The following is a 24,439-nucleotide window of genomic DNA, read 5'->3' on the forward strand; positions in this document are numbered from 1 at the left end:
AGTATTATAGTAGTTATATTCTTGTACATAGGGGCAGTATTATAGTAGTTATATTCTTGTACATAGGGGCAGTATTATAGTAGTTATATATTCTTGTACATAGGAGCAGTATTATAGTAGTTATATTCTTGTACATAGGAGCAGTATTATAGTAGTTATATTCTTGTACATAGGGGCAGTATTATAGTAGTTATATTCTTGTTCATAGGGGCAGTATTATAGTAGTTATATTCTTGTACATAGGAGCAGTATTATAGTAGTTATATTCTTGCACATAGGGGCAGTATTATAGTAGTTATATTCTTGTACATAGGGGCAGTATTATAGTAGTTTTATTCTTGTACATAGGAGCAGTATTATAGTAGTTATATTCTTGTACATAGGGGCAGTATTATAGTACTTATATTCTTATACATAGGAGCAGTATTATAGTAGTTATATTCTTATACATAGGGGCAGTATTATAGTAGTTATATTCTTGTACATTGGGGCAGTATTATAGTAGTTATATTCTTGTACATAGGAGCAGTATTATAGTAGTTATATTCTTGTACATAGGGGCAGTATTATAGTAGTTATATTCTTGTAGATAGGGGCAGTATTATAGTAGTTCTATTCTTGTACATAGGAGCAGTATTATAGTAGTTATATTCTTGTACATAGGGGCAGTATTATAGTAGTTATATTCTTGTAGATAGGGGCAGTATTATAGTAGTTATATTCTTGTGCATAGGGGCAGTATTATAGTAGTTCTATTCTTGTACATAGGAGCAGTATTATAGTAGTTATATTCTTGTACATAGGAGCAGTATTATAGTAGTTATATTCTTGTATATAGGAGCAGTATTATAGTAGTTATATTCTTGTACATAGGGGCAGTATTATAGTAGTTATATTCTTGTACATAGGAGCACTATTATAGTAGTTATATTCTTGTATATAGGAGCAGTATTATAGTAGTTATATTCTTGTACATAGGGGCAGTATTATAGTAGTTATAGTCTTGTACATAGGAGCAGTATTATAGTAGTTATATTCTTGTATATAGGAGCAGTATTATAGTAGTTATATTCTTGTACATAGGGGCAGTATTATAGTAGTTATATTCTTGTACATAGGAGCAGTATTATAGTAGTTATATTCTTGTACATAGGGGCAGTATTATAGCAGTTATAGTCTTGTACATAGGAGCAGTATTATAGTAGTTATATTCTTGTACATAGGGAGCAGTATTATAGTAGTTATATTCTTGTACATAGGGAGCAGTATTATAGTAGTTATATTCTTGTACATAGGAGCAGTATTATAGTAGTTTTATTCTTGTACATAGGAGCAGTATTATAGTAGTTATATTCTTGTACATAGGGGCAGTATTATAGTAGTTATATTCTTGTACATAGGGGCAGTATTATAGTAGTTATATTACCTATAGAGCCCTAATATAGAATATGGCGACTGTATTGTGGTATCAATGACTATATTTGCTTTATACCACCATATTTAGACCAGCACTTATATCAGGGCAGATTGTTTGGGGACAGATATTAACACTTAAACTTTCATGGAATTATAGTGTTGATTATAAAGCTTTTTCCTGATACCGTGCATTGTTTTGATGAGGGAGAGTATCTAAGCCTATCTTGTGTTCTAAAACGTTTTTTTCCTTATAGTTATCTACAGTAATGTAGCAGAAGATTAAAAACTAATGTAACCAGCAAGTCCAAATAACACCGGAAACTCATTGCACCATGTCCAGCACCTTGGAGCATTTTCCTGGCTCTATATTACCACCCCTGAATCTCACACACAAGTAACACGCACAATCTCCCACCTTCAATGTTGAAATGCTATTATTTGTGTATTTTAATATCTGAACTTTTTTTTCTGTAATTATGCAAACGTCCAGCAGGCGGCAGCACAGCACAGCAGACCGAGACTGGTAGAAAATAGACACGGATTCGTCATTTGATTAAAGAATATTTATCAACTGTTATAATACAGAACTGAAAACAGGAAAGTCCAGGAAATTTTTTTTTTTTTTTCCGTTAGTATATTTCTTTTTAATTTTTTTTTTTTTTTTTTACAAAATATACAAAAAAAATAGTTTTAACCGCTTCTTCCAAGGTGTTTACATGCTCATAACACATGATGAAGCTCCCTGATTTGTAGGTCTCATGCGTCTACAGTATCTTATAAGCCATTACCGTCCCATAACCAGATGGGAACAATCTCGAATAAATCTGCTACATTCTGAGAGAAGGACCTTAAAGTAGTGGACAGCAGATGGTTAGTGGTGCTAGAGTCTATTGAGCCCTATGAGGCCGAGTTCCCCTATAGCGGTTGGGACTTGGAACATTTCTTTTTGCATTGTTTTTTATTTTTTTTTATTTATTTTTATTTCTCAAATTATTATTATTTTTTTTATTATTTTTTTATTTATTTTCATTTTTTTTTATTTCTCAAATTATTATTTTTTTATTTTTTATTTATTTATTTTCATTTATTTTTATTTCTCAAATTATTATTATTTTTTTTTACTTATTTTCATTTATTTTTATTTCTCAAATTATTATTTTTTTAATTCATTGATTTTTGGCAAAAAAAAAAAAAAAAATCCAACACAAATAGACAATGTGTCCCTCTGGGTCACAATCGCTCAAAGGGAACCGCGCCTTACAGTGTATAAATGCATTTTACATCGTCATGACTGTGACCCAAACTTTTATCTCTACCCCCCTCCCTCCCCCCCGTTTGGCTCATCGAAGTATTTTGTAAACAGTTGAAACTTTTTTTGAAACAAAAAAGATACTTTGTAACACGAAGGGAACGAGCGGCTCTTCTAGGTCGGTTCCGTCACCGAGGACCAATCCTTTGGAAATTTCAGGGGGAACATGCAAGTCCTGCTCAGGACTTAAAACCACGCAAAAACTTTTTGGGGCTGAAGTTTTTTGCCAATAACTTCCAAAAAAGTTGGAATTGTTTGCAGTAAATTTTGCGAGAACGGGTCCAAATGTTGAGTTTCAATGTGAAACGTGTTGTCTGGAGGATTCCAAAAAAGATCCTGAACATTTGGCTGGATCCAAAATAAAAAGGTAGACGAAATAGGCAGCTGCCTAGGGCATCATTGAGGGAGGGGCGCCGGATAACTACTTTATAAAAAAAAAATAATAATGCTTCTGACAGAAATCGGACAGTGAAGAAGAGGAGCTGCAGCAAGCGGGCGGGCGGGCGCTACTAAAAAAAAAATATGGTAGGGTGCCAAGGTGAGCCTGCATTGGGAACTGTCGGACATTTTTTTTTTGGGGGGGGGACACATCACGTGGGCGAAATATTGCTTAGCAGTGGATGGATTTGTCTTGAATTCTTTTCAAGGATTTTTTTGGGGGTTGGCTACAGATTTTCCAGAATTTAGGCTCCTATCTGGGGGTGATTGGGGCTACTCACACACCACTGTGTGCTTTTTGTAGGCGCTGATCGATATGTACTCAGCTTTGGGGGTATTGACATGCAATTATTTGACTTAAAAATATTGAGAATCCTTGTTCCAGAAAATTTTAGGTGTTAAAGGGTTTTTCCCAACATTATGTTATCACAGGAGACATGCCGATACATGGGGATCTGATTGCTGGGGCCCCCACTAATCCAGCGGATAAAATGCTCTGTTATATCAGGCAGTGTCAGTCTATGGAAAGAAATCCTCCAACGTCCCTTTTTTTTAGAGGGTGTGAACACTTCTGCAACAATTTTTATTCCTCCCTTATTGCAAAAAAAATGAAGTCATTTTGCAATTTTTTTTTTAAAAATCTCTTAGCGTTTGTTTGTAGCTTTTTATTGACATGCATTCTATGTGTCTCCATGGTGACAGACTACAAACGCGCTGTCTGTAGTCTGATCCTGCAATCATGTGTCGTATAGAAGGGGCAGAAGGTGTAGGGTGACCTACGACTGCAAGATCAAACTATACGCCGAGTCTTTACACTGGAGAGTTTAACATCAAAATGACTTCCAACATCGTTTCCTTTTATAGGCACAGAAAAAAAAAAATGTATGCAAAAGTATTCATACCCTTTATTGCTACGTTTCTGCCAGTAAGTTGACATACGCTTGTTATTCGGGATGAAATCTGATGCATAATAGTTGACGCAAGGTCATGGTGGATCCCAGTAAGTGCTCGGTATAAGACTCCGGCTCGGTGATGACAGCTGGTGCTAATGTTTCTGCAGTGTCTTCGTGTCTCCCGTTCCCTCGACTGCATTGTACTGCAGCCAGGGACACTGATGTTTGAGAGTCGCAATGCTTCACAGACCCGGCTGCCTCGCTAGCATAGAGGGAAATGCCGTATAGAAAGATCCGTCCCGAGGGGAGAACTTTATGCTACTTTATGTGCAGAGGCCAAAAAAAAAAGACATAATAATATGTACAAAAACCACAAAAACCTCATAAAACTTTGAAAATCTAGAGGGCAAAATAATAAACAATTCACAGTTCCTTCGCCTTAACAGCTCATCGGTGGAAACTGTATTTCTGGAAATGGGTTACGTAAATTCATTGAGCAATTCGGACCCTTGGAGATGGGATAGGGGCAAATCTAAAATTGTAGACGGTAGTCGTTAGGATTAGTTCTGCAAAGGGAAAATGGACAATGGTTATTCTCACAACGTTCCTAATTCTCACAAACGCTATATTCCTGTGTCATGAAGACAACCCCATGTGGGACCACCACAACCCTCGAAGCTGCTCATGGGCAACCAAAAACTGTTAACCCCCAAGGAGAAGACTTTCTTCTTAGGATAGGTCTCCCATATCAAGATTGATGGAGTCGAAGCTCTCACCACCACTGATGAAGGGATGTTTAACCCGTAGGGTTCTCTTCACTCAGCGTGTGAACCTTCAGCCATCACTGATCTGACGGTGATGGCGAATTCTAAGGACGGGTCAAGACTGTGTCATCTAAGAAAACTCCTTTATTTCACTCAACGATGACGTGAGAATGGGAAAGATTACTTGGTGGTCTTTCAACAATCGAGAATGACCCTAGAATATCCTAAAATATTAATATGCTGCTGTTTTCGAACACCAGGTTGAAGGGACTCGCTCTACGAGCCAAAAAGGAGAGATGTCTATGAGAGAGGCTCCAGGGTCAACGTAGATCCATCAAAGTTATGATGCCACGATGAGTTGGTGACAATTCGGACAACCCTTTATTTTCACTGAACCTTCTAGGATATCATGGTTGGCTTGGGTTAATCAAAAAGTTACAGGAGGACCTTCCACTGAAGAGTAAAAATGGGCCAAGAAAGGGTGTCTAGAATCCGCCTTGGTCCACCATCTTCCTGAAGCAATCGATTTGTCATTCCGATAGGATTGTTGCAAAAATTTGGGAAAATCAGTTTCTGGGATTCCAATTGACGTAGCGAAGAAATGTACCCATGGTGGAGGGCAACCCGCTACTAGATCAATGTGAGAATTGTGGTGGTCCCAACTTCAGTCCCAGGTTGTCCCTTCTCAGCTGATAACTTTTCCAGACCTTTATTTGTCCAAAAAAGTCGCCATAATTTAGTTGCCTTCAGTGGTACAAAGTATCAAAGTTTCCGGTCATGTTATATCTAGGCATTAAAAAAAAAACAATATGGGCATTCTTTTTTTTTTGTTTGTTTTCTTTTTTTTTTGTTTTGTTTTTTATCGTATTTTTTTTTTTACCAATATCACTCAAGGAACAGGATTTCATGCGGCAGGCCGGGCGGCATCTCAAAACATTATGCAAGATGCAGGGAACAGAGTTTTATAATTCTATGTTTTTTTTTCTCCTTTTTTTAATTTTTATTTCATCGGCCACAGCAAATGTAAACCTAGCAGGAGGACGATAGTAATTACTGACTGCTGAGACCCAATGAACAATCAGAGAGTCACTGGGGAGGGTGTACAGAAAACGCACTCAGGCATCGCCTGTTACCCACCCCCACCCATGTTTAGTGGGTGCCCAGCACCCATATAGTAACACTAAGAAGAAGGGAACTTATCAAATCCATTGAAGGGAACCTGTCCGGTGTTATTATGGACAAAAACGGCCTCCATAATCATCCAGCGCTGCTCTTATGCTCACTCTATCAGTCTTTCTTACACTCATCAGTGGCCTGATTTTGCAAAAATAATAAGGGTAAAGATGACTTGCACTCTTTCTAAATTACTGCACTATAGTGAGGGAGGTGGAGATGACGTCAGGCTTTATCCATCCAATATTGATTTATGTCCCAAGACTTTTTAAATCCTGCGCATGCGTTGTTGACATCCACATCCGGCGCATGCACAATGATGTGTTTTCCTTGCTCATAAAGTGCATGGACAAATCCAGGAAAAAAGCATTGCAATTATCGTGCATGCAGCAGTAGACATCAGACATCATTTGCGCATGCTCAGGATTTAAGAGACTGGACATGATGTACCCCATCATTAGAGATGTCCATCAAGCCTTAGTAAGGACACAGCACTCTTCATCCACCCAATATCAACTGATGTCCCAAGCCTTTCTAAAACTCTGTGAAAGAGTCGTAGACATCTATGTCTGGCGCATGCGCAGGATGTGAGAGACTGGGCATGATGTACCCCATCATTAGAGATGTCCATCAAGCCTTAGTAAGGACACAGCACTCTTCATCCACCCAATATCAACTGATGTCCCAAGCTTTTCTAAAATTCTGTGAAAGGGTCGTAGACATCTATGTCTGGCGCATGCGCAGGATTTGAGACTGGGCATGATGTACCCCATCATTAGAGATGTCCATCAAGCCTTAGTAAGGACACAGCACTCTTCATCCACCCAATATCAACTGATGTCCCAAGCTTTTCTAAAATTCTGTGAAAGGGTCGTAGACATCTACGTCTGGCGTATGATCAGGATTTAAGAGACTGGACATGATGTACCCCACCATTGGGTGTGTCCATCAAGCCTTAGTAAGGACACAGCACTCTTCATCCACCCAATATCAACTGATGTCCCAAGCCTTTCTAAAACTCTGTGAAAGAGTCGTAGACATCTATGTCAGGCGCATGATCAGGATTTAAGAGACTGGACATGATGTACCCCACCATTGGGTGTGTCCGTCAAGCCTTAGTAAGGACACAGCACTCTTCATCCACCCAATATCAACTGATGTCCCAAGCCTTTCTAAAACTCTGTGAAAGAGTCGTAGACATCTATGTCAGGCGCATGATCAGGATTTAAGAGACTGGACATGATGTACCCCACCATTGGGTGTGTCCATCAAGCCTTAGTAAGGACACAGCACTCTTCATCCACCCAATATCAACTGATGTCCCAAGCCTTTCTAAAATTCTGTGAAAGGGTCGTAGACATCCAAGTCTGGCGCATGCGCAGGATTTGGGTATGATGTACCCCATCATTAGAGATATCCATCAAGCCATAGTAAGGACACAGCGCTTTTCATCCCCTTAATATCGACTGATGTCCCAAGCCTTTCTGAAATCCTGCAAATAACTCATTGACATCAATGTCCGGCGCATGCGCAATGAGGATGCTTGTGTTTTTCTTGCTTGTGTAGTGCATAGATAAATCCAGAAAAAAAAATCACCACAAGTAGACATCATGGCCACATGCACTGGATTTAAGAGACTGGGCATGATATAGTCCATCATTAGGGATGTCAATCAAGTCACAGTAAGGGCACAGCATTCTTCATCCATCCAATATCGTTTGATGTCCTAACCTTTTCTGAAATCCTGCCTATGCGCCGTTGACATCTACTTCTGGTACATGCACAATAGCGCAGTCGAAGTTTTTCTTGCTTGTGCAATGCATGGATAAATTCAGGGAAAGTACATCACAATTTACTGCGCATGCGCCAGGAGCAGACATCATTGGCACATGCGCAGGATTTCAGGCACTGGGCATGATGCAGTCTGTCATTAGGGTAAGGCCACAGCTAGCTTGACTTTTGGTCTCTACAACTTCTTGACTTGGAACCTGGAAATTTGCCACAAGTTACCTTTACACTACTTCAAGCCATTGCTACGGCTAAGAAACATTGATGGAGGCAATAAAGGACAGCACTGGCTGTTGGTGGTGGAGGCAGTTTGGGGGTCAATAACTAATACTTAACAGGTTCCCTTTAATGAGAAATCTGTCAGGTACAAGACCTATGAGCAAGTGCAACCTCTGACCCCAATTATTGTATTAATGAAACCAAATGTTTTACCCAACCCCCCAATAAAAATAGTGGTAACCATACATTTTATAGATTACTACCATGCAAGCCATACATACCCACATTAGTGTGCTGCCAAGCATTCCACCCCATAGGTGGCTGGCACATCGAATGCCGCAAAGCTTTGCTTTAAATATTGAGTTTCGGTATTCAAGTCATTAAGAAGGTATATGCACCCCTGGTAATATTAGAACTATTATTAGAAACATTCTTCCTCTGCCAAAATGCATATATTTTTTTTTTGTAGAGGACATATGGAAAATTCGAAAATGGATGCATGGATTACTTTGAAGATATTTTTCTCTATTTCCAAAATATTTGAATAACTCCCCCTCCCTCGACCAATGTACCCATAATATATTAGTGAAGGGATAAATCAGGGTATAGGCAGCACCTGTCTGGAACCCATTACCGTGCCGGTGAGTTAATGCTTTACTATAACAATGCAGCAGTTGGTTAATTGACATCATATTTCGAAAGGGAAACAAAACTGAACAGTGAATAACACATTTATGGAACATTTGGATAAAATTATAACTGGGATTAAAAAGAACGACCATCAGATAAACTATTGACCTATGGAAATTTTTGCAAAAAAAATTAAATCGTTGGAATCTTAGACCCAGTCGGTTCAACTCGGATAGTGAGTAAGAATGGTGGTAAATTGAATATTGAAGGAGACCAGTCACCAGGACGGGTGATACCCTCATAAACGCCGAACTGATGGGCAAAAAGGCCACCAAAAAATAACTCCAAAGGGCCAATAGACCCACGATTCTTTATAAACAGCCGAGGGACCAATATAGGCTTTACCCAATGGTAGAGTGGTTGCCAATATGGCAATGGATTCCCCAGATTGCCCAATTGGGTGGCCATTTAGTGTTCCCAGTAATATCCACTTGTTCAGTATTATTAGCGTAACTGGGGTCAAGTTACCAATACCCAACACTAAATGTGGCCATACACATTAGATTTTAATTTCCAGAAGGATTCCAACATCTCCCTCTGGGGAAAAAAAAATCAGAGAATTTTAACCCAATCTACTTTTGTCTCCCCGAGAAGTAAGGACCTAACATAAAAACTAGATGCTTGTTCGGCAAGACCGAGGCATGTTCATGGCCATAAATAGCGATCGTGGGATTCTATCAAGGATTTTTGACATTGGAAACCAAAAAGATGAAAATCTTATCTGGGAGATATCTAGAGAGAGGTATAGAACATATAACACCTTTGAACAAAAGTTTTTTTTAACAAGGTAAAGTTTGGCTCTTGTATATATAATTCGGTAACTCTGCAGACATCAATTATCAGGCACATAACTCTGGAGATCCAGTATTTCAACCAAGGGTCCACTTCAAATAGAGGTTTTCCCCCTTTTTCCATTGCCACTTGGATGGACTTGCAGCATAAAGAAACTTATTAAGTTTTCCTTATAGGTTGACTTCACCCACTGAATAATGCTAACACATGATAGCTTCAGCCCTTGTCTGGGTCAGAAGACAGGAGTTGAATTCTAACAATCAACGCTGAGGCTGGTTGACCCATAGGTGCTCATGTAGGACAAACACTAGAATACGCTGCATTTAGTGGAACAAACAGATCTCAATTCCTTGCCGTTCATTTCTTCGTTATATTCCCCTAGAAACTCTGTAAGGCCCCAAGATCACATCACCAGGATGGAAACTTCTGAAGACCTTAGCAAATTTCTTAAAAAATTATTCCATAGTTCATATAATTCATCTCAAGTGGACAACCCCTCGCTTCCTGAGAAATGGCGGAACTAAAGGTTCACGCATGGTCTAGAACAGAAGCTGAAAGACCACGATAGGACATCTAGTTCTAAAACCGCTTAAACCAAGTTCCATTTAAAAAGAAATATAAAAAAAAAATAACAGTGGGAATTTTTGTTGGAGAAAATACGTGGATACATTTGCCAAACACCATACGATGGTCTAGTTTTCGAACGTTGACACAATGATGACTAGAGAGCCCCTAAAAAATAATCAAGTACTGCTAAAAAATATTCTTCACACATAATAAATTCTGTAAAACAATGCAAAAGAGGTTCTAACATCTCAAAGTATGACCAAATGTTTCAAGGAGGAAAAAAAATATCTAGATCTTTGAACTGATGCAGTTTATGGGATCTTGAGGGATCTTTCCATGATGAAGTCCTTCTGTGTGGGGGGAATTGTACAATGTTTCGAACACTTGGATGTTCTGCCATGTAGATGAGTACGGTAAGGTAACATGAATAAAGTGCTGGAGTGATTTGGGATTGAGATGATTATTTCATTAGCTGGTAACTTGTAGGGTGGTGGAGAAAGGGTGAGTATAGGCAGGGAGGGGGCTCGTTAGCACCATCTTCAATGAACAAGATATCTGGTTGGATTCCAAGCAAGGTGGATGTTACAAAAATAAAGCCTCTAATGGGGCTTCTTCGTGTGAGTAGGATGAGCTGAACGAGAGTACGGGAGGCACATATGTTATTCTGTGTTGGAAGCCCCGGGGCTGTGCTTGGCACTACTAGGACAAGTTCTAATCTCGGGAATACCGTCCACACTTCGTCTGTTTAATCCTTGTCTTAGGGTACGTCTGCTCTCACAAGAGCAAATTACCGACCTCTTCCAGTCGGAGATTGCCTGGATGAAAGGAAGGAACAGAGAAGCACATGTGATGTTCTTTCATCCCACATGCTAACACACAACTCTTCTTTGCCCCAAGATGACTTTAGGCTCTTTCTATACCAGCGACCCCGCTCTACTCTGAGCCGGTATCATGACTGGTACAGCACCTATCCTTTCTAACGTGGCTTGGCTCACAGCGTAAGACCTAGTTTGAGACGGTTTAGCTTTTCTGCCAACCGTGCCGTTGCTTCTACCTCCATTCTTTGGAGAAGGGGCTGTGTTAGCGGTCACCACCAATGTCTTTGGAGGACCTGAAGAAGGTTGTCCACCATTAGCATACGTTGGTCTTGAGTGACCTGTAACTGATCGAGCAGAGGGTTGACGGCAACCGTTGCAGTTGTAATGGACGTAAGAACCGGTGTTAAAATTGGACTTGGAGTTACTCCAGTAGTGACCGTTGTAGGTGTTCGTGTTGGTGGACGTAAGTGTGTCATGCTCAGAGGAGGAGGCATCGGGGTGAAAGACTTTGGTAGACAATGAGCACTTTGGAGGAAGATCGTCCTCTCTAGAAAGATAAGAAAAACAAGATATAAACAGTTGGGCTTGACTTCATCATAAATCATTTTCAGTTTGACATTACATTGGTACAATGACCATAATAGGCTGGTAGCGTGGGCAACAACATGATGTTTTTCTGGCAGCATAGCTCAATGTCAGGCAGCAGCTGCAAAAGCAAATACCGGCTGTAACTCATAAGAGAAAAACAAAGCAAATGTCCCACATGCCCAATGCCCCAAGGACTTTCCACCATTAAGCAAACCCATAGTAGACCCAAGTCTATGACTGAGCGTGAAGACAAATAAGACATGGCCTGGTAACACAGACAAGCTGAAGATGTCACCCCTCCATCATACCTGATCTCATTCGGGATTTCATCTTCCTCTTCTTTGTGCCTGTTCCTCCAGTAGAACAACCCAACAGCCACCACGACTAAACAGATGACCAGCACCAAGATTCCCCCAGCGATGGCTCCGGCTATAAGACTCATGCTCTGGTGCTGAGCTAAGGACATAAGAAGGACCATTACCACAGAACTGCTACACAAAGGAGACCTGACGATGAGGAGAAATGGCTCATTAAAGGGATTGTCCAACTTCACATAGAAGCCGTCAGGGCGATCAGCTGATCACCATAATCTGGATGATATGGACACCTCTGATCAGCAGAAGGAAGCAAATAAACGGCTGATCACGTAATACATGGTCTCTCCACGCGGGAGCTACTCTGTCCATCTGTGAGCCACTCCGACGATCGGCATTGTAGATATAGTAGTAGACCACTGGCCCACCAGGATTGTTTTATTAACCTACTAAACACCAGGAATATTACTAAATATTACAAAAGCTAATAAAATGATTATTAACCAACGAGCCACCAGAAATACTATTAATACAATACGTATTATATTAATTACTAACCCACTATTATTACTTTATTATTAAATACTAACCCACTATCCACAAGGAATATTATTATTAAATATGAAATATGCTAATTAGGGTTATTATTATCTACTTCATAACCGGGTAATTTTTCATTTGTGAGTTTCCCTTTTGGAGACAAGTGATCTGAGACAATTTTAACTCACTAGAATTCAGATATAAAAATCAAACCACTAAACAGGGCTAATAAGCTAAAACTACTGGGTCACCGTTTATTATCCACACATGGCTATATTTAGTTGCTAAAATCCAAGAGTTAGAGGTTAGTACAATCGGTTTTCCATTAAATGCCCTCTAGGTGACCAGGGATTTTTTTTTTTTATTAACCACCAGACTACCAGTATTCATGTCCAACTTTTAATCAGAGATTTAATCTTATTTTAAAAAAAAACTTACGTGCAACAACTTGCAGGTCTAGAAGGCAGGTTCGGGCACCCATGAGATTGGATGATACACACTGGTATCGCCCTGAGGATGCAGTGCTTATGTTCTTTAGTAGGATAGTGCCTTGAAACTGGTCTGAAAATAAAACAATATATGAGAAAATGCTGAACTCGGACTCTAAGGACTGGTCCTAAAGTCAGTAGCGGTGCGCACTACTGCTCCACACATTCTTCTGGGAGGGCCGTACACCAACCGAACGCTGCGCTCGGCTATCACCGGAAGTCCCATTGGGAATAAATCAAGCGGCAGTGCACAAGAACGGGTCCCAGCGGTCGTACCCCCAGTTATTAGGAAATTATTAGTGATGAGCGAGTGTACTCGTTGCTCGGGTTTTCCAGAGCACGCTCGAGTATTTGTTAGCGCTCGGAGATTAAGTTTTCATCGCCGCAGCTGAATGATTTACAGCTATTAGCCAGCTTGATTACATGTGGGGATTCCGTAGCAACCAGGCAACCCCCACATGTACTCAGCCTGGCAAGTAGCTGTAAATCATTCAGCTGAGGCGATGAAAACTAAATTTCCGAACACTAACAAATACTCGGGAGACCTCCCGAGCGTGCTCTGGAAAACCCGAGCAATGAGTACACTCGCTCATCACTAGAAATTGTGCCCTATCCTGCAAACAGGGGGAAATTTCCAAACGTGGTACAACATCATAAAGAATTGAATTGTGCATAGATGCCGATACAGTTGAAAGCAGTGATAGAGGAGAGAACGTCATGTGACACTTCCACTCCCATCGCTCTCCCCTCTGCCTGTGACTCAGCCTGTGCCAGCAGGGGAGCTAATGAGACACGGAGACCTCTGCAGAAGCCAAAGCAGAGAGGGAAGGAGGAAGAGAGGTAAATTGTGTGTGTGTGTGTGTGAGTGTGTGTAGGAAATGAGGAGAGGTAAATAGTGTGTGTGTGTGCAGGGAATGAGGAGGAAAGGTAAATAGTGTGTGTGTCGGCTGCACGATACTGTGTGTGGGGGACTGCACTATACTGTGTTGTGTGTGTTGGGGGCTGCATTATACTGTGAGGGGGCTGCATTATACTGTGTGTGGGGGCTGTATTATACTGTGTGGGGGGCTGTATTTTACTGTGTGGGGGGCTACACTATACTGTGGGTGCGGGCTGCATTATACTGTGTGGGGGGGCTGCATGATACTGTGTGTGTGGGGGGCAGCACTATACTGTATGTAGGGGGCTGCACTATACTGTGTATGTGGGGGGGCTGCATTGTACTTTGTTGAGGGCAGCAATATACTGTGTGTGGGGGCTGCACTGTGTGTGGGGGCTGCACTATACTGTATGTGGGGGGACTGCACTATACTGTGTGTGGAGAGCGGCATAATACTGTGAGTGGGGGGGCTGCATTACACTGTGTGTGCAGGGGGCTGCACTATACTGTGTATGTGGGGGCTGCATTGTACTGTGTGTGGGGGCAGCACTGTGTGTGGGGGCTGCACTATACTGTATGTAGGGGGCTGCACTGTACTGTGTATGTGGGGGCTGCATTGTACTTTGTGGAGGGCAGCAATATACTGTGTGTGGGGGCTGCACTGTGTGTGGGGGCTGCACTATAGTGTATGTGGGGGGACTGCACTATACTGTGTGTGGAGGGCGGCATAATACTGTGAGTGGGGGGCTGCATTACACTGTGTGTGCAGGGGGCTGCACTATACTGTGTATGTGGGGGCTGCATTGTACTGTGTGTGGGGGCAGCACTGTGTGTTGGGGCTGCACTATACTGTGTGTGGGGGCTGCACTATACTGTGTGTGGGGCTGCATTATACTGTGTGTGGGGGGGGGGCTACACTATACTGTGTGTGTGTTCGTGAGCGGGCTGCATTATACTGTGTAGGGCTGCATTATACTCTGAGGGGGCTGCTTTATACTCTGGGGAGGCTGCATTATACTCTGAGGGGGCTGCATTATACTCTGAAGGGGCTGCATTATACTGTGTGTGTGGGGGCGGCATTATACTGTGTGTACTTGTGGGGGGGGGCCGAATTATATTGCGTGGGGGTGAAGCCTGCATTAAACTGTATGTGGGGCTGCATTATACTCTGAAGGGGTAGCATTATACTCTGAGGGGGCTGCATTATGCTATATGAGGGGGGCTGCATTATTCTCTTGAGGGGCTGGATTATGCTATATGAGGGGGGCTGCATTATACTCTATCAAGGACCATGGGGAGTGCATTTTACTATTTGTACTATATGGGACCTGCATTATACTGTATTGAGGACTATCTGTACCAATCAGTATCAGTCAGTAAACGCTGCGAGTGGACGTTGCGTACTTGTGCAGCATCCAGATGTTACAGCATAGTGGATTGTTGTGAATTCCGCTCTTGGGCTCCCTCCGGTGGTTGTAAGTGGCACTTTTGTGAGTTCTGCTCTTGGGCTCCCTCTTGTGGTTTCTAGTGGTATGGCTGCTCCTTGGAGTTAGCTGTCATCAGCTGCCTCCACTTATCGTCTCTTCTGCTCGGCTATTTAGGCCTGGCTCTTTCTTCAGCCAGTGCCACTTGTAAATGGTTCCTGGTTGGATTCACATCTCTTTGGAGTTCCCTGTTATCCTGACCAGTTCAGCAAAGCTAAGTTTTTGCTTGCTCTTTTCTGTCCATAGATTGTGGACTTATCCATTCTGTGCTTTCTATGTTCGTCCAGCTTATCAGTGTGAATTAATTCTGTCTTGCTGGAAGCTCTGGGAGGCAGATTTGCCCTCCACACCTTTAGTCAGGTGTGGAGATTTTTTGTAAACTCTGCGAGGATTTGTGTAGTGCTTTATACTGACCGCACAGTATTCCATCCTGTCCTATCTATTTAGCTAGACTGGCCTCCTGTGCTCATCCTGGTTTCATTCTGTGTATGTCTTTTCCCTCTCCACTCACAGTCATTATTTGTGGGGGCTAGTCTATCCTTTGGGGATTTTCTCTGAGGCAAGATAACTTTCCTGCTTCTTTCTTTAGGGGTAGTTAGCTCTTAGGCTGTGACGAGATGCCTAGGGAGAGTTAGGAGCATTCCAAGGCTACTTCTAGTGTTGTGTTGAGCTTAGGGACTGCGGTCAGTACAGTTACCACGTCCTTCAGAGCTCGGTCCATGTTGCTCCTAGACCACCATATCATAACAGTGGATGGGATTTCAAGAAATCCCAGGCCCACTATGTGTGTACAGACGCCTGCGGATTATTATTATTATACATTTATATTATATAGCGCCATTTATTCCATGGCGCTTTACATGTGAATACGGGGCAAATATAGACAAATACATTAAACATGAGCATATAACAAGGCACACGAGTACATAAGGAGGGAGGACCCTGCCCGCGAGGGCTCACAGTCTGCAGGGGGTGGGTGAGGATACACTAAGAGAGGGAAGAGCTGGCTGTGCGGCTGTTCAGTAGGTTGAGGATCACTGCAGGCTGTAGGCTTGTCGGAAGAGATGAGTCTTCAGGTTCTGAAGGATCAGGATCACATGCGGCACGTCTCTCTAGACCACAGCATGTCTATTTATCTTGCGGAGACTGTTGTGAATTCTGCTCTTGCGTTCCCTCCAGTGGTTGTTGGTGGGAATGCAGTTGTCTCTGACTCGCAGTCCTGGCCAGGTGTATCGGATAATTACAATTCTGACTGGGATATTTAGGTGTGCAGGATCCTTTAGCCCTTTCCAGTTGTCAATGTTCCTTGTGAAGTGTTGGATCTCTTTCTGGCTTCTCCTGCTTGCTGCCAAATTCAGCAAAGATAAGTGTTTTGTTTTTGTATCTGTGGCACACTGCTGTGTGCTTGTTTCTGTTTATTCCTGCTCTGTTTGTAGGATTCACTGGAGTTGCAGATTTACGCTCCTACATCTTTTAGTTAGATGTAGGAAGTTTTTTGTATATTCTGCTGTGGATGTTTTTGAAGGGTTTTAATACTGGCCGCACAGAACTCTGTCCTATCTAGCTAGAGTGGCCTCCTGTGCTAGATCCTGTTTTTTCTGCCTGTGTATGTTTTTTCCTCTCCGACTCACCGCCAATATTTGTGGGGGGCTGTCTATCCTTTGGGGATTTTCTCTGAGGCAAGATAGTATTCCGATTTCCATCTTTAGGGGTATTTAGTCCTCCGGCTGTGATGAGGTGTCTAGGTGTGTTAGGTACACTCCACGGCTACTTCTAGTTGCGATGTTAAGTTCAGGATTGCGGTCAGTACAGTGGCCACTTTCTCCAGTGAAAGTTCTCATGCAGCTCCAAGGTCACCGGATCATAACAGGAGACGCGGTGAATCCACACAGTTCAATAAAGACATGCGGAATCACATGCGTTCAATAGCCGGCAGCGGACATGTGCTGCGTCCAAAGCGCTGCCAATTACTGAGCGTGTGCACCTACCCTAAAGAGGCTGGGAAACAAGCGTCGAACGACTCCAGTACTGTCGATCACGCCTGTTTAGCGGCCTGAACTCAGCGCAGGTAAATACACCAGAAATATTTCTGTGTGATGGAGCAACATGTGAGAATTTGGGGCCCCACTATAAGCTTTGGCCAAGGGCCCCACTTTGTCTAAAACCTGCCCTGCCTACAGCAGTTTATTGCTCACGTTTGTCACAAGCTGCAGCAGTCTATTTCTCACGTATGTCACTAGCTGCAGCAGTCTATTTCTCACGTATGTCACTAGCTGCAGCAGTCTATTTCTCACGTATGTCACTAGCTGCAGCAGTCTATTTCTCACGTATGTCACTAGCTGCAGCAGTCTATTTCTCACGTATGTCACTAGCTGCAGCAGTCTATTTCTCACGTATGTCACTAGCTGCAGCAGTCTATTTCTCACGTGTCACTAACTGCAGCAGTCTATTTCTCACGTATGTCACTAGATACAGCAGTCTATTCCTCACGTATGTCACTAGCTGCAGCAGTCTATTTCTCACGTATGTCACTAGATACAGCAGTCTATTTCTTAAAGCTACGGCACACATTTCACAGGAGTCTCCACTACATGCGGCCACTGACTACGATCAATTAGAAAATAAAGGCGCCCTGAATTAATAAGCATTATTATTCCTTCGCCGCTCTCCGCACCTCTCAGAATATGGGAGACACTTAAATCATGAGGTCCAGTAGGAAATGAGTAACGACAATGTGAGTCATTACTCGCTGGATCTCCGAGATGATTTATGATACAGCAAAACTCATTAATTTTGTGCTTTGCAAGCTACGTCTCTGTCAGCAAAATCCAGACAAGTGAAAAACTCGAAAGGACTGAAGGGTGATACTAGTGAGACAAATACAGAAGGGTGTCGAGACTTTTGCAATTAATTTATTGTATCAATGAAGTGCATCAACTGAATAAAATAAAGCAAATAGTCTGAACAGAAAATCTATTGTTTTCGGCATACAGCTCCTGTGATCACTGAGGCTCCTGTTCTTCCACTTCAGCTGTCGATAAATGGCGGCCGTAGCTCGTGGACTTCAGACATACAGTTGTGCTCAAAAGTTTACATACCCCGGCAGAATTTTTGCTTTCTTGGCCTTTTTTCAGAGAATATGAATGATAACACCAAAACTTTTTCTCCACTCATGGTTAGTGGTTGGGTGAAGCCATTTATTGTCAGACTACTGTGTTTTCTCTTTATAAATCATAATGACAACCCAAAATATCCAAATGACCCTGATCAAAAGTTCACATACCTCATTTCTTAATACCGTGTATTGCCCCCTCTAACATTAATGACAGCTTGAAGTCTTTTGTGGTAGTTCTGGATGAGGTTCTTTATTTTCTCAGATGGTAAAGCTGCCCACTCTTCTTGGCAAAAAGCCTCCAGTTCCTGTAAATTCCTGGGCTGCCTAGCATGAACTGTGCGCTTAAGATCTCCCCAGAGTGGCTCAATGATATTGAGGTCAGGAGACTGAGATGGCCACTCCAGGACCTTCACTTTGTTCTGCTGTAGCCAATGATAGGTCGACTTGGCCTTGTGTTTTGGATCGTTGTCATACGGGAACTTCCAAGTACGTTCCATGCGCAGCTTCGGAGGTGATGAGTGCAAATTTGCCTCCAGTATTTGCTGATAACGTGCTGCTTTCATCTTTCCTTCAACTTTGACCAAGTTTCCTGTGCCTTTGTAGCTCACACATCCCCAAAACCTCAGCGATCTTCCTCCATGCTTTATAGTAGGAATGGTGTTCCTTTCATCATAGGCCTTGTTGACCTCTCTCCAAATGTAACGTTTATGGTTGTGGCCAAAAAGTTCAATTTTGGTCTCATGACTCCAAATTATCTTGTTCCAGAAGTTTTGAGGCTTGTCTCTGTGCTGTTTTGCGTATTGTAGGTGAGATACTATGTGGCATTTGTGCAGTAATGGCTTTCTTCTGGCGACTCGACCGTGCAGCCCATTTTTCTTCAAGTGCCTCCTTATTGTGTATCTTGAAACATCCACACCGCTAGTTTTCAGAGTCCAGTATTTCCGCTGATGTTATTTGTGGGTTTTTCTTTGCATCCCAAACAATTTTCCTGGCAGTTGTGGGCGACACTTTTGTTGGTCTACCTGACCGTGGTTTTGTTTTGACAGAGCCCCTGATTTTCCATTTGTTAATCACAGTGTGAACGCTGCTGACTGGAATTATCAATCCCTTGGATATCTTTTTGTATCTCTTTCCTGGTTTATACAGTTCAACTACCTTTTCCCGTAGATCCGTTGACAAATCTTTTTTTTTCCCCATGACTCGCAATCCAGAAACATCAGTGGCTGGATGAAGGATGCAAAAGTCTGTCTGGATCTCAAAAACTCACTCCGCTTTTATGCACACACTGATTACAAGCAAACAGGTCACAGGTGAGGATGTTACCTTTAGTAGCCATTCACACCCATTTGTGTCAACTTCTGTGCATGTTATCGGGCCAAAATCACCAGGGTATGTGAACTTTTGATCAGGGTGATTTGGATGTTTTGAGTGGTCATTATGATTTAAAAAGAGAAAACACAGTAGTGACAATAAATGGCTTCACCCAACCACTAACCATGAGTGGAGGAAAAGGTTTGGTTGTTATCATTCATATCCTCTGAAAAAAGGCCAAGAAAGCAAAAATTCTGATGGGTATGTAAACTTTTCAGGACAATCGTATCTTCTGTATTGTAAGGTGGAGTTCCCCTTTAAGTCCAAGCACTCACCTTGAATCGCTGACGCAGGAAGGACGGGATTGTTATCCACTTTCTGCCATAAATATGTCGGTCTGGGAATTCCTTCCTCCGAGCTGCAAATCAGAGTGACATCACTCCCAATATCCAGGGATCCCTGAATGTTGCAGAGGGGTTCAGAGGGAGGCACTGGAGAAAGTGCACAATACACAATCACTGTAAGTCCGAAATATATCAACCGCATGTGAATGGAAAGTGGACAGGAAATGAATAGGCTGCATTCTCAGTGATGTCCCCGCTCTCTAGTGATGGATAGGCTGCATTCTCAGTGATGTCCCCGCTCTCTAGTGATGGATAGACTGCATTCTCAGTGATGTCCCCGCTCTCTAGTGATGGATAGGCTGCATTCTCAGTGATGTCACTGCTCTCTAGTGAATGGATAGGCTGCATTCTCAGTGATGTCACTGCTCTCTAGTGAATGGATAGGCTGCATTCTCAGTGATGTCACTGCTCTCTAGTGAATGGATAGGCTGCATTCTCAGTGATGTCCCCGCTCTCTAGTGAATGGATAGGCTGCATTCTCAGTGATGTCACTGCTCTCTAGTGAATGGATAGGCTGCATTCTCAGTGATGTCACTGCTCTCTAGTGATGGATAGGCTGCATTCTCAGTGATGTCACCGCTCTCTAGTGATGGATAGGCTGCATTCTCAGTGATGTCACTGCTCTCTAGTGACGGATAGGCTGCATTCTCAGTGATGTCACTGCTCTCTAGTGAATGGATAGGCTGCATTCTCAGTAATATCACTGCTCTCTAGTGAATGGATAGGCTGCATTCTCAGTGGTCACCGCTCTCTAGTGATGGATAGGCTGCATTCTCAGTGATGTCACCGCTCTCTAGTGAATGGATAGGCTGCATTCTCAGTGATATCACTGCTCTCTAGGGAATGGATACACTGCATTCTCAGTGATATCACTGCTCTCTAGGGAATGGATAGGCTGCATTCTCAGTGATGTCACTGCTCTCTAGTAATGGATAGGCTGCATTCTCAGTGATGTCACCGCTCTCTAGTGAATGGATAGGCTGCATTCTCAGTGATATCACTGCTCTCTAGGGAATGGATAGGCTGCATTCTCAGTGATGTCACCGCTCTCTAGTAATGGATAGGCTGCATTCTCAGTGATGTCACCGCTCTGTAGTGAGTGGATAGGCTGCATTCTCAGTGATGTCTTACCGCTCTCTAGGGAATGGATAGGCTGCATTCTCAGTGCTGTCACTGCTCTCTAGTGATGGATAGGCTGCATTCTCAGTGATGTCACCGCTCTCTAGGGAATGGATAGTCTGCATTCTCAGTGCTGTCACTGCTCTCTAGTGAAAGGATAGGCTGCATTCTCAGTGATGTCACCGCTCTCTAGTGATGGATAGGCTGCATTCTCAGTGATGTCACCGCTCTCTAGTGAATGGATTGTCTGCATTCTCAGTGATGCCACCGCTCTCTAGTAATGGATAGGCTGCATTCTCAGTGATGTCACTGCTCTCTAGGGAATGGATAGTCTGCATTCTCATTGATGTCACCGCTCTCTAGGGAATGGATAGGCTGCATTCTCAGTGATGTCACCACTCTCTAGTAATGGATAGGCTGCATTCTCAGTGATGTCACCACTCTCTAGTGAAAGGATAGGCTGCATTCTCAGTGATGTCACCGCTCTAGTGAATGGATAGGCTGCATTCTCAGTGATATCACCGCTCTCTAGTGAATGGATAGGCTGCATTCTCAGTGATGTCACCGCTGTCTAGTGAATGGATAGGCTGCATTCTCAGTGATATCACCGCTCTCTAGTGAATGGATAGGCTGCATTCTCAGTGATATCACCGCTCTCTAGTGAATGGATAGGCTGCATTCTCAGTGATGTCACCGCTCTCTAGTGAATGGATAGGCTGCATTCTCAGTCATATCACCGCTCTCTAGTGAATGGATAGGCCGCATTCTCAGTGATGTCACCACTCTCTAGTGAATGGATAGGCTGCATTCTCAGTGATGTCACCGCTGTCTAGTGAATGGATATGCTGCATTCTCAGTGATGTCACTGCTCTCTAGTGAATGGATAGGCTGCATTCTCAGTGATGTCACCGCTCTCTAGGGAATGGATAGGCTGCATTCTCAGTGATGTCACTGCTCTCTAGTGAATGGATAGGCTGCATTCTCAGTGATGTCACTGCTCTCTAGTGAATGGATAGGCTGCATTCTCAGTGATGTCACCGCTCTCTAGGGAATGGATAGGCTGCATTCTCAGTGATGTCACTGCTCTCTAGTGAATGGATAGGCTGCATTCTCAGTGATGTCACCGCTCTCTAGTGATGGATAGGCTGCATTCTCAGTGATGTCACCGCTGTCTAGTGAATGGATAGGCTGCATTCTCAGTGATGTCACCGCTCTCTAGTGAATGGATAGGCTGCATTCTCAGTGATGTCACCGCTCTCTAGTGAATGGATAGGCTGCATTCTCAGTGATGTCACCGCTGTCTAGTGAATGGATATGCTGCATTCTCAGTGATGTCACTGCTCTCTAGTGAATGGATAGGCTGCATTCTCAGTGATGTCACCGCTCTCTAGGGAATGGATAGGCTGCATTCTCAGTGATGTCACTGCTCTCTAGTGATGGATAGGCTGCATTCTCAGTGATGTCACCGCTGTCTAGTGAATGGATAGGCTGCATTCTCAGTGATGTCACTGCTCTCTAGTGAATGGATAGGCTGCATTCTCAGTGATGTCACCGCTCTCTAGTGAATGGATAGGCTGCATTCTCAGTGATGTCACCGCTCTCTAGTGAATGGATAGGCTGCATTCTCAGTGATGTCACTGCTCTCTAGTGATGGATAGGCTGCATTCTCAGTGATGTCACCGCTGTCTAGTGAATGGATAGGCTGCATTCTCAGTGATGTCACTGCTCTCTAGTGAATGGATAGGCTGCATTCTCAGTGATGTCACCGCTGTCTAGGGAATGGATAGGCTTCTATTTATAAATGCTTCTGGCTCACATGGGTAGTACTCTCTATACTATATAAGGGCAATTCTGATCATCCAGTTTAATAACCAATATTTGCGCCGTAACTCACCTAAAACGGTAAATCCCACTAAGCCGATATTGCGCCGCGCTCGATCGGGGAAGTTGTTGACCATGCACTGGTAGGTCCCGGTGTCGGACAGCTGAGTGTTATTGATGTAGATTGAAGCGTTGGTGCTCGGCATGGTTTGCATAAAACCCACTCGTCCTTGGAACTGCGCCGCTGTGGCGAAGACCTGTCCGCCCTGATAAATAATGATCTGGATAAATAAGAATAGAGCCATTATTCTGGGGTGAGGATTGCTCACTCTTAGATATCGCACCTTCCCATGAAGTCTTCTGCTTCACGTGATCACCGTTTTCAATATCTCTTCTTGCTGTCAGTGAATAGGAACAATCGGATTTGCGTCCAACTAATCCTGTTCTAACGCTTGTCACAGCTGAGGATTTGGTTCAGTTCTGGAAAATCCTCAACCCCTCAGCAATGCAAATCTCCCTCCTGATCTGATGGTTTGTTACAATGTATCAGTCTGGGTTTATCTGCTTAGCATTTTCTAGACCGGATATCCCGGAAATTGTTTGCAGCTTCTGGATCCACGACAAAATGTTCCCATTCACTTACAGCAAGCAGAAGTATGGAAAATGGAGTGAAACTGATATTAGAAAGTAAATTTAAAAAGTTTCAAAACTTTTTAGCATTCTATTTCCACCAGACTGGAAAACTCCAACTTCTCCATTCACCCCCAGAGCTGAATTCCAAATACCGTACTTAGAGCTAAGTTATTAGTTCACATTCCTTTGCAGCTTTGGATGCGGCTGCGGTGTAAAGCATGGTGGTAAAACATGAATAAATACTATTTTTTTGGTAGAGTTCTGCCTTAAGTTAACCCTTCCCGTACCTGTTCGGGTTGGTTGGCGTTGGACAAAGGGGTCACAGTCCAGATGATGTTGAGGTTGGTAAGTGCCGCACTTGTGGTGAACGTGCATAAGAGCGCCGCGGACTGACCACGGGCGACCTGGATGTTATCCTTGTCAATCATCACTTGCAGGGCGGCCGCGAAACCTGCAAGGCAAGAATCCATTACTGGGACGCCGTCCTGGTGACCTTGCAGATGCAAAAAGGCAGAGACTCTAATCGAATGCACCTAAAAATCTGCTTACGGCACATGGAGGTCTGTTCACATTACACAGCAGTCTGTTCCCCATATCAAATTATGCGCACGGCCGGGATATTGCACAGATCAAGCTCGCGGCCGTCGTTTTGTTAAAGGGACATTTGATGCAAGTATCATTTATATCAATGGCATTAACAAAGTAACAAATGAATTTAGCAACCTGGACGGCGCAGATTCTGGTGTGGCCACAGGGGGGCGACACGTCACTGGACTTTCTGCCATTTACGAGGTTTACGGCCCCTCGCAGACACATCATTAAACGGCAAAGTGGGTTTTATATTTTATGGGGAACGGGCGGAATATTCCGGCTCC

The 24,439-nt window shown here is 43.1% G+C and overlaps 1 protein-coding gene across 1 annotated transcript; it reads right to left on the reverse strand.

The window, feature by feature from the left end:
* Nucleotides 1-1,964: 1,964 nt before the first annotated feature.
* IGSF11 (immunoglobulin superfamily member 11) lies at nucleotides 1,965-24,009 on the reverse strand. The gene is made up of 6 exons (XM_069760569.1): nucleotides 23,852-24,009; nucleotides 23,005-23,212; nucleotides 19,923-20,078; nucleotides 12,748-12,870; nucleotides 11,764-11,911; nucleotides 1,965-11,414 (listed from the first exon to the last, which is right to left on the reverse strand). Exons 1-6 carry the CDS (start codon nucleotides 23,990-23,992, stop codon nucleotides 10,964-10,966), a joined length of 1,227 nt encoding a protein of 408 aa, XP_069616670.1. The 5' UTR covers nucleotides 23,993-24,009; the 3' UTR covers nucleotides 1,965-10,963.
* Nucleotides 24,010-24,439: the final 430 nt, after the last annotated feature.

The sequence above is a fragment of the Ranitomeya imitator genome, chromosome 3, assembly GCF_032444005.1.
Source record: "Ranitomeya imitator isolate aRanImi1 chromosome 3, aRanImi1.pri, whole genome shotgun sequence".
Taxonomy (NCBI): domain Eukaryota; kingdom Metazoa; phylum Chordata; class Amphibia; order Anura; family Dendrobatidae; genus Ranitomeya; species Ranitomeya imitator.

What these genes read in the sequence shown, in the direction of transcription:
- IGSF11 (XM_069760569.1), bottom strand. Translation starts at nt 23,992, where the DNA reads ATGATTGACAAGGATAACATCCAGGTCGCCCGTGGTCAGTCCGCGGCG. An exon ending in AGACCTGCAAGTTGTTGCAC is followed by an intron (nt 11,912 to 12,747) that starts GTAAGTTTTTTT and finishes TTATGTCCTTAG; the next exon opens with CTCAGCACCAGAGCATGAGT. An exon ending in GAAATCCCGAATGAGATCAG is followed by an intron (nt 11,415 to 11,763) that starts GTATGATGGAGG and finishes TTATCTTTCTAG; the next exon opens with AGAGGACGATCTTCCTCCAA.